The sequence below is a fragment of the Erythranthe guttata genome, chromosome 10 (genome assembly GCF_056151865.1).
Source record: "Erythranthe guttata isolate IM_541 chromosome 10, IM_541, whole genome shotgun sequence".
NCBI lineage: Eukaryota > Viridiplantae > Streptophyta > Magnoliopsida > Lamiales > Phrymaceae > Erythranthe > Erythranthe guttata.
Window position 1 is genome coordinate 12,939,750 of NC_142542.1, and position 10,832 is coordinate 12,950,581.

A 10,832-nucleotide genomic window follows, 5' to 3' on the forward strand; every position below is an offset into this window, starting at 1 on the left:
GTAAGAGGGGAAAAATTAATATATTAAAATTGAATTAGAATTATAGGAGTAAAAGGTGAAATAAACATAAATAATACATAAAAAACATATAGAATAATATTTTTATATTTATAAAAATAATTAAATAATTAAAAAATTAAAATTACAAAAAACCTGGGTTGACCCCGGTTGAACCGGTCTAACCATGACTCGAATCCTTACCTGGTTTTGTGTCCGGTCCGATTCTGATAACATTGATTCAAACTGGGTGGAAAGCCAACAAATAGAGCTACAAATACCATCCTTGTAATTGTTTCATGCTAGGGGACTTTTAACTAAATAATAATTTTTTGTGTCCTTTATGTTAATATATTTCAATTTCTAGGGATTTGTATTTTGCAAATTCGCTCGCACTTATTAAAAGGTATTTGATCTTTTAATTTTATGTGATTAATTTATCTACTTTCCTCTTAGACTTTGCACCTCCTTCCCTTCTCATCTTCACGACTAGGATGTAAATGAGTCAAGTTCGAGCTCAACTCATTTATATTTTTGGTAAATTACACCAACCCCCTGAGTTATGCTTAAATAACTGTAAGGTCCCTATGGTATCGATAATTACAGTCACCTCCCTGAAACGTAGTTAGAAACTCTAACGGGATAATGCATTGGATAGATTATCCCGATAGGGTTCTAATGGACTATTACTTTTCGCTAGTGGTGGAGATAACATAGAGTTATGGGGAGTAATGAGGTGACATGCCTCCCGAAATATTACTTAAATCACCCATAACTCTTTGTCGTCTCCACCACTTCCTGAAATCAATAGTCCGTTAGAACTCTATCGTAATAACGTATCCAATGCATTATCCCATTAGTCCCATTAGAGTTTACAACTATGTTTCAGGGGGGTGAATGTAATTATCGATACCATAGGGACCTTACAGTTATTTAAGCATACCTCAGGGGTGTGGGTGTAATTTACCCTATATTTTTTTATTTTGTTTTGTAATTTTAAAATAATATTAATTTTAGTTTTTATTATATATAATTTATATGAAAAATAAAAAGTTATAGAGCAAAAATAAATCTGTAATTTTATACACACACACACACAGACATATATATATATATATATATATATATATATATATATATATATATATATATATATATATATATATATATATATATATATATATATATATATATATATATATATAGGGGTGGTTTTTTTTTACCAAATTGCCCTACCAACCCGATGCCCTACTGTACCGTACCGATTCTCTACCGAAAAATCTCTACCGAATTATTACCGTACCCTACCGTACCCTACCGAAATGTTTTGGTAGGGCAACGGCACTTAACATTATTAAAATGGTAATGCCCTACCGTACCGAAATATTATTAATAAATAAAATTTTATTTTAATAATTCAATTTATTATATATAATTGATGTTAAAAGATCTTATGTTATAATTTTATTTAAGAAATATTTTACATTAGGTAAATTTAGAACATATATTAGGACACTTATATTTTAAAAATTAGTTTTGTACATTTTAAACATGTATACCTTGAATTGCTTTGAAAAAAATGATATTCAATTTAGACTTAAATAATAGATAATATAAATTGGTAATTACCATTACCATACCCTACCGTACCGAACTTTTGGTATACCGAAATCGGTATACCGAAGTTTTTGGTAGGGCAATGGTAATGGATTTCATAATACCGAAATTTCGGTATTGGTAGTGATTCGAGGGGTTTGGTACGGTTGCCCTACCAAACCCACCCCTATATATATATATATATATAAATATAAACAAACAAGAAACCAAGAAAAAAAAAAAAAAAAGTCAACGCCGAAGATCGACGGTCAACGTCGGCGATGGTTAAATTGAGTAATATAGTTAATATTACTTTCAACCATAATAGTATTAATATTTTCACCCCAGCCAAAAGAATTTATGAAAAAAGAATTTCAAAACAAAAGGAAGAAGAAGATAAAGTCAGCACCGCCGGTCAACGACATTGGAAGGAAAAAAAACACATAAAAAAAGGGTAAATTATAACCACCCGCTGCCCGCCTGAGGTATGGTCAAATTACGAAAAATCCGTCATGTTTGGAAAATTACACCTACCCCTCAACTATGAATCTTTTTACACATCCACCCTTATGGTGTCAACTTCAACATAATCTTATAGATTTCGTAGAATGTTTTCTAGTTTAACTCGCTTTGTGCAAAAATGCAGTTTCTGATGCACCACAATCTGATATATACAAGCCAAAAAACACATCTTATGACATCTTGCTTCAAAATGTGGAGTTCGAATGGGATAACACGGGTACAAAATTGAGAATATTCAATATAATCTAGAAGATTCCACTAAATTTGACACCACAAGGGTGGACGCGTAAGAAGATTTATAGTTGATGGGTGGTTGTAATTACCGAAACAAGAGGAATTATTTTGTAATTTGACCATACCTAAAGATTGTTATAATTTACCCTAAAAAACAAAAAAAAAAGTCAATGTGGAGACCGACGGTCAACGAGCGACGATAAAAAAACAAAAAGTCAATGTGGAGACCGACGGTCAACGTAGCGACGATGGTCAAAATTGAGTTAAGTGTCAAAATTAAATGTTTGGTAAAATTGAGGTCAAATTAATGTTAAATTGGAGTTAAAAGAAAATTAGAGTATATTAAAATATGATGGGGTATTTTAGTTTTTAATATACTTTAGAATTTTGTTTGTATTTTTTTGTAAATTTTTTTTTATGATTGGACTTAGATATGAATAAGTAGCCAATGAAAATGCAGAGGTAAATACTTTTATATACCTCAAAAAAATACACATACAAATATTCTTACCAAAATTGCTATAAATAATTTCTCAAAACGACTACTAAATACTTCTTCCAAAACTGCTACTAAATAATTTCTGCACAAATTTACCATATATTTTCTTTTTTTAAATGAATCAAACTTTAGGGGAGGTAGAGGTAAGTTACCAAAATACTAAGTACAAGAAAATAAATAACTTTGCAGGTGCATTTAAATTGATGGATTCGAAAATGAATATTAAATGATTTTAAATGTGATGAATTTAGATTCCAAGCTAATGAATTGAACTTCAATAGTGCATTTGCATTGATGTATATGAACATGATTTTTTTAAATGATTTTCCAAGGGAGATGAATTTAGAGTCCACCATCATGACTCGGGGTGAAAATGAGACTAATCAAATCGAAATTACTGTTTTCGCTTTTCGGAAGTGAAAAATTAATTTCAAGATAAATTAATAAAGAAAAGTCAAAATTTCGAAAAATTGGAATGAAAAAACTTGTTGTAAAATTGGAATTTTTCGAATTGGAATCGACATAATGTGAAACATTCCTATTTTTAGTAACTTAAAATGTAAAATATATAATACTTTTTATAATATAAGTGTAATTTTAGGAAACAAAATCACTTGAAAATTTTGGATTGGGATCGACAGAATGTGGAACATTCCTATTTTTAGTAACTTAAAATGTAAAATATATAATACTTTTTATAATATAAGTGTAATATTAGGAAACAAAATCACAATTTTGGAAAAAAAGAATATCGGCATTTTCAAAATATTGAAATCGAACTGAAAATTGGAATCTCAACTATGTTTGTTACCGTTTTCTAAAATATTTTCAAAAGTTTTCTCCAAAAAAATTCAAATGTTTCTCTATCTAACAAACATGATTTGACTGCTACATTTAAAAAATATCTTCACAAAAATAAAAAGTTTAAAACTAAAATCACTTTATATTTCAATTCTTTTTACAAAATACATTTTCCCAACATCTGCAGACATGATTTGACCGGCTACAGTACAATACAAATTGCCTCTTCAAAAAAGTTTAACAAACTTTACTTTATTTTTAGTTTGTTCTCTGAACACCTTTTCCAAAATAAAATGGAAAGGGAAGCCAAAAGCTTACCAAACATATATATTCAAATTCCAATCCAAAAAAAAAAAAATCCTTACAAAATTTTGGAATAGAAAAATATTGTTCCAAAATCGAAAAATTTCGTATTAGAATCGACAAAAATCAGAAATTCCATTCCAATTTCCTTCCCAGCTATGACTAAAAAATAATTCAAAATGAGAGCTAGTAGTAGCTTATAATTGAATATCAAAAGCTAGCAATATTTTCATTTGTTTTATATCACAAAAAAAAAAAAAAAAATAACAATAAAAAAAAAACGAGAAAAAAAAGAAGAAAAGAAAAACTACCACATTTAAGACATCCCATTCACAGGCAATGTGCCAACTGCCAGCACCCCACCCCCAACACACACAACACACACTGCGGCACAAATAAAACACCACCCCCCCCAATCCCTACTCATAAATTCTCGCCCTCTTCTTTTCACCTCCTCACATTCTCTCACTACTGATACTGAGTAGAGCATATTTTTCCCCAAAACCGAGGAGAGAGAGAGAGTTAGAGAGAGAGAGAGAGAGAGAGAGTTAGAGAGAGAGAGAGATGGCCGAATCGACACTGCTCACAGATCTCGGCACTCAGATTATCATCCCTGTATGCGCTTTAGTTGGAATAGCTTTCGCTCTCCTGCAATGGTATTTCGTCGCCAAGGTCAAGGTTTCGTCGGAAAAATCCGACGCCAAAAATGGTTTCTCGGAGCCGCTCATTGAGGAGGAGGACGGCGTCAGTGATCACGCCGTCGTTCGCAAGTGCGCCGAGATCCAAGCCGCCATCTCTGAAGGTAATTTAATTTTCCCCCCCATTTCCGTGGGTTTTGGGGATTTATGGATCTCGATTTTTTTGTATGTGTGCTTTTATCTTTTATCGGCTCACTTTCGATTTACACATTTGAAAAATACATAATTAATATATATATATATATATATATATATATATATATATATATATATATATATATATATATATATATATATATATATATATATATATATATATATATATATATATATATTTATTTATTTTGTTGGGTTAATGTTCAGATCTTTCCATTTTTTCATATAAATGCATTTACTCTCTCTTCTAATGGGCAATTTTGAGCATAAAGTTTGTTTCTTTTTTGTTTTCTTTTCTGTGGATTCATTCACAATCTCATAAAGATCTATCTTCTTCTTCTTCTTTTTCTTCTTCATTTCTTATTGTTTCATATGTGAACACGTGTGAGGTGACTTGGACTTTTTTTCAGTCTTTGGCCTTTGTTTAATTATTGTATTAATAGAAGTTGGATTTTATTAACCGGCACGCAATGTTACATACTTTAATTCCGACTATCTTGCTTTTTATTCACTCATCCAATGGGCCCTGTATAATAAAACAAACAAATAAATAAATAAACAATGTTGCTGGTGATCTATTCTCCTTTCCCCTTTTTTCATTCTTGTTGTGTAATGTGTGTTTAAAGATATCTCATAGATCTTGTTCACATATCACATGGGATTTTTTTCTCTTTCTTTAATGTTCCGGCATTTCAACGAGGCTGATGAAAGAATTCTCGAATTCGAATAGTTCTGAAGTTGAACAAAAAGACATATTCGTGAAGAATATAGTTTTTTAAGGATAATTACTTAAACAATGTTATCTCCATTCTATTTCAACTGTTAAAATGGGAAAATGATTTAATTCCACAGAACTATTTAATATGTGTTATAAGCTGATACTAGTAAACGAGGTACAATCTTTTTGACAATGTGTTTCTTAGCTTATGATGGAAATCTTAATGCAAGAGATTGATGCATACTGTAAAATCTCCATGTCGTCTTGATAAATTTTTTTAAAGAAGCTTTTTGATGCTTGTTTAAAATGAATTTTCTCAAGAAACTCGAAACGGAAACTTGACCAACAAATACGCATGATTACTTTTCTGACCCAACTTCTGCTTATATTACTGTTACGTAACAGGTTCAACATCGTTTCTTTACACCGAGTACAAATATGTTGGCGTATTCATGGTTGCTTTTGCCGTCGTGATTTTCGTCTTCCTCGGATCAGTAGAGGGATTCAGCACAAAGCCGCAAACTTGTACTTACGACGCAACCAAACTGTGCAAGCCCGCTCTTGCCACAGCTGCTTTCAGCACCGTAGCCTTCATTCTCGGTGCAGTCACTTCTGTCATTTCTGGCTTTCTTGGAATGAAAATTGCCACATATGCCAACGCCCGTACTACTTTAGAGGCTAGAAAGGGTGTAGGAAAAGCCTTCATCGTTGCATTTAGATCTGGTGCAGTTATGGGCTTCCTTCTCGCTGCAAATGGGCTTCTCGTTTTGTACATTGTCATAAACCTCTTCAAGTTGTACTATGGAGATGATTGGGAAGGACTTTTTGAGGCTATAACGGGGTATGGTCTTGGTGGATCTTCTATGGCTCTTTTTGGTAGAGTTGCTGGCGGTATTTACACCAAAGCTGCTGATGTAGGGGCGGATCTTGTGGGCAAGGTAGAAAGGAATATTCCGGAAGATGACCCGAGGAACCCGGCTGTAAGTGCAGATAGTAATCTTCTCAGAATTATTACTTAATTCTTTCATCTGCAACTTAAATATTGAGATTTTTTTTTTGTTTTTGTTTTTTTTTTTTTTTTGTGCAGGTGATTGCAGATAATGTTGGTGACAATGTTGGGGATATTGCTGGAATGGGGTCCGATTTATTTGGGTCGTATGCAGAGTCTTCTTGTGCTGCACTTGTTGTTGCTTCGATCTCGTCTTTTGGGATAAACCATGAATTCACTGCTATGCTGTATCCTCTATTAGTGAGCTCCGTGGGAATAATCGTTTGTTTGTTGACCACCTTATTTGCAACTGATTTCTTTGAGGTCAAAGAGGTTGACCAAATTGAGCCGGCACTGAAGAAGCAACTTGTTATCTCGACTGTGTTGATGACTGTTGGAATAGCTCTCGTTAGTTGGATTGCCCTTCCTTCCTCCTTCACAATATTCAATTTCGGAGTCCAGAAAGAAGTTAAGAGCTGGTGAGTTCAGTATAGCTCTGGGATTTTTTGTTTTTCGTTAATCATTGGAAAATTTTGAATACTATATTTTCATGAGATTTTTTTGAAAAGAATATTTCGTTTTTTTGCTTTTCATTTTATGCAGGCAATTATTTTTGTGTGTTGCTGTTGGTTTGTGGGCTGGCCTAATCATTGGGTTTGTCACAGAGTACTACACGAGCAATGCTTACAGGTATCTTTCTTGAAAAAAAAAGGATCTAAAATGAAGTAATAATTATTGAATATAAACGGCCGATTGAAAGTCGTGTTTTCTTGTTGTTTTTCCAGCCCAGTACAGGATGTTGCAGACTCATGCAGAACTGGAGCAGCTACAAATGTGATTTTCGGGCTTGCATTGGGATACAAATCAGTGATAATTCCGATATTCGCCATAGCAATTAGCATTTTCGTCAGTTTCAGCTTTGCAGCGATGTATGGGATAGCAGTAGCTGCACTAGGAATGCTGAGCACAATAGCGACTGGTTTGGCGATAGATGCATACGGACCAATCAGTGACAACGCTGGTGGTATTGCTGAGATGGCTGGCATGAGCGCCGTTATTCGTGAGAGAACCGATGCCCTTGATGCTGCAGGAAACACCACCGCAGCTATCGGAAAGGTAACTAATGTTTTTTTTATGCTAAAATTAATATTATTGTATTATGTTTTTGATCAATGTAAGTAGATCATCTTTTAACCAATATTTTCTTATTATAATGATTTTTTTATCAAGCATATATATATATAATTAGTAATCGGGTTTTTGTTTTTGGTAATTATGAATACACGAGGTTTTTTTTGGGAATTTGACCATAGTTCATGAGGTACTTCAATAATTTACCCTTGTTAATAATGTTGAGCAATATAACCACTTCTGGAAAAATTCCTTTTTTTTCGCAAGTGAAAAATTATTTCGAATTCCGTCTCAAAAAGATTCGGAATTTTTTGAAATTAGAATGAAAAAAGTTGTTCCAAATTTGAATTTTTTTTGGAATCGACGGAAATAGGAATTTCTATTATTAGTCACCTAAATATAATAATATTGATACTTCCATTGTAATTTCAATTCTGTACCAAAAAAAATGGACAGTCGAAAATCGGAACTTGTGGAATGAAAAATATGGTTCCAAACTCGAAAATATTCTGATCGGAATCAGCGGAATTGAGGAAATACTGTTCCAATTTACACCTCTAACTAATTTTTATCAATATAATAACCCGTCTTTAGATCATTTCTTGGCCAACATTTTTGCCTTTTATTTTCAGGGATTTGCGATTGGATCAGCTGCACTTGTGTCACTTGCACTATTCGGTGCATTTGTGAGCCGAGCGGCAATTTCGAAAGTGGACGTTTTGACCCCGAAAGTGTTCATCGGTTTGCTAGTGGGTGCAATGCTTCCATATTGGTTCTCAGCAATGACAATGAAGAGTGTCGGGAGTGCAGCTTTGAAGATGGTTGAAGAAGTGAGAAGGCAATTCAACACAATGCCTGGTATAATGTTGGGCACTCAAAAGCCCGATTATGCAACTTGCGTTAAGATCTCAACTGATGCTTCTATCAAAGAGATGATTGCTCCTGGTGCTCTTGTTATGCTTACTCCTCTCATTGTCGGTGTTTTCTTTGGCGTCGAAACACTCTCTGGTGTTCTTGCCGGTTCTCTCGTCTCTGGTGTTCAGGTATCTCTCTCTCTCTCTCTCTCTCTCTCTCTCTCTCTCTCTCTCTCTCTCTATATATATATATATATATATATATATATATGTATATATATATGTGTATGTACATGATTTTGTTATTATGGATTTGAAAACTCTCCCAAAAATCATTCAATCCAAATGGAGCCTAAATGGTTTTTCTGTTTAAGAATCTTTGTGAAATTTGACACTTATACCCCTTTCATTTACGTAATGCAGATTGCCATCTCTGCATCAAACACCGGTGGTGCTTGGGATAATGCCAAAAAATACATCGAGGTAAATGATTATTATTATTATTAAAAAAAGAAATAGCTACAGTAAACGGTGACTGAAGGATTGAATCTGTACTCGTCTCTTGGGAAATTATTACAGGCTGGTGCTTCAGAGCATGCAAGGACACTGGGTCCAAAAGGGTCGGACGCACACAAGGCAGCTGTAATTGGAGACACAGTCGGGGACCCACTCAAGGATACCTCCGGACCTTCGCTCAACATTCTTATCAAGCTTATGGCTGTTGAATCCCTCGTCTTTGCCCCCTTCTTTGCTACTCATGGTGGCTTGCTCTTCAAGCTTTTCTAAACAGGGGACAATGATGATGATGATGTCACGATGATGATGATGACGACGACGATGACGAACTCCATGTATTTTGCCCATTCCTCCCACATTTTGTAATCTCAGCTCCATTTCTAGTATTTTGGTTTCTTCTTGCCTTCCAAACTGTTTATTATCCTCTTAAAAGATTCTGAGGAGAAAATTTTCCATCAACTGTACTCTATTCTTTCACTGAGTTAATCGACATTTTATTCTCCCATTTTACTTTTTTTTTTTGTTTTTGGCAACTTATTTTTCAGGCTAATTTCATCTTATATCCCATCACTTTTAGATGCTCCCAGAGATGATCAGAATCCTCCCAAACTGATTGTCCTATCACTACAATCACTATCGTTCATATCAATTAAACCAACACTCATATCTAGGGGTGGAAATCGGACGGATTGAATCGGAAAAAGTTTTTTGGAAAATTTCCGATTTCAAAATATTCGGCAACGAGTTCCGATTCTGAATTTTTGGAACTTCAGAAATTTTGGATTTTTTTTGAGAAAGAAAAGAAAAAGAACAAAAATATTGAGAACAAAATAAGAATAGAAAAATTCTAGCATCAAACGAGTGTTATAATCCTTCCTGTTTGCAACACAATCAAGAATTTCTATTATCCCTAAAATTACAAAATATGTTGAAATTACATAAGAGAAAAGTAGAAGTTATCTGTAAGTGGCTAATTTGTCGAAGCATAACGCCAATGGACAGAAAGCTTGAGCACAGGGGCGCCACTGCGGAGAAGGAAGAAGAAAAAAAAGTTGGGTTTGAAAGCAAAGAGAAACTGCAAGACGCAGCGGCAGAGAAAATTGAAATGAAGAAAAAATCGAAATGAAGAAATTATGTTAGAATTGAAAAAAGTTGCTAGTTGTAAGTTTATTAATTGAGCCTATTACAAGGGTCAAAATTATATTTTTAGAAGAAATAAGTTTATGGGTCATTACAAATAATCCCATCAATGGGTACTTATTCAAAAAGAGATCCAGACAAAAAACTCCTTTACAAATAAGTCCACACATGGTCTATATTTTTGTAAAAGACTAAAATAGACCCTCATACTTTAATATGCTCTAATTTCATCCTTAATTTAATTTAACCTCATTTTGACCCCAAATTTCACAAATCATTCAATTTTGACCCAATTTTTTTTTTTTAAATTTATTTTCAATTTTTTTTTGCCGCCGGATTCTGGCGTTGACTTTCACGATTTTTTTTTCTTTCTTTCTGTAATAATTTTTTTTTTCGTTTAAACAACAATATTGCTGTGATTGACAGTAATATTAACTATATTACATATTAACTATATTACTGTTAAACACAGTAAAATTAACTAAACTACATTTTAACACAGTAATATTGCTATATTAATCTCTAGCATAGTAATATTAAGACAACAAAACTCATTATTATTTTGTAATAGAGTAATATTACTATGTTGACCGTTCAACAAATGTGAAATAATTTATGGTCCCGAATTCGTTTACTACAGAGATGTTATCTGAAATGTTGTGACACTTGAGACAACATG

General features: G+C 33.2%; 1 protein-coding gene across 1 annotated transcript; it reads left to right on the plus strand.

The window, feature by feature from the left end:
- The first annotated feature begins 4,010 nt into the window (after positions 1 to 4,010).
- LOC105955010 (pyrophosphate-energized vacuolar membrane proton pump) lies at positions 4,011 to 9,518 on the plus strand. Its single transcript, XM_012978711.2, has 8 exons — positions 4,011 to 4,754; positions 5,930 to 6,504; positions 6,612 to 6,991; positions 7,116 to 7,202; positions 7,298 to 7,628; positions 8,276 to 8,686; positions 8,921 to 8,980; positions 9,077 to 9,518. Exons 1-8 carry the CDS (start codon positions 4,517 to 4,519, stop codon positions 9,281 to 9,283), a joined length of 2,289 nt encoding a protein of 762 aa, XP_012834165.2. The 5' UTR covers positions 4,011 to 4,516; the 3' UTR covers positions 9,284 to 9,518.
- The last annotated feature ends 1,314 nt before the right edge of the window (positions 9,519 to 10,832 follow it).

Coding starts and splice junctions, on each gene's coding strand:
- LOC105955010 (XM_012978711.2), top strand. CDS start 4,517: ATGGCCGAATCGACACTGCTCACAGATCTCGGCACTCAGATTATCATC. Junction 6,992..7,115: donor CAGAAAGAAGTTAAGAGCTG/GTGAGTTCAGTA, acceptor CATTTTATGCAG/GCAATTATTTTTGTGTGTTG. Junction 7,203..7,297: donor TACACGAGCAATGCTTACAG/GTATCTTTCTTG, acceptor TTGTTTTTCCAG/CCCAGTACAGGATGTTGCAG.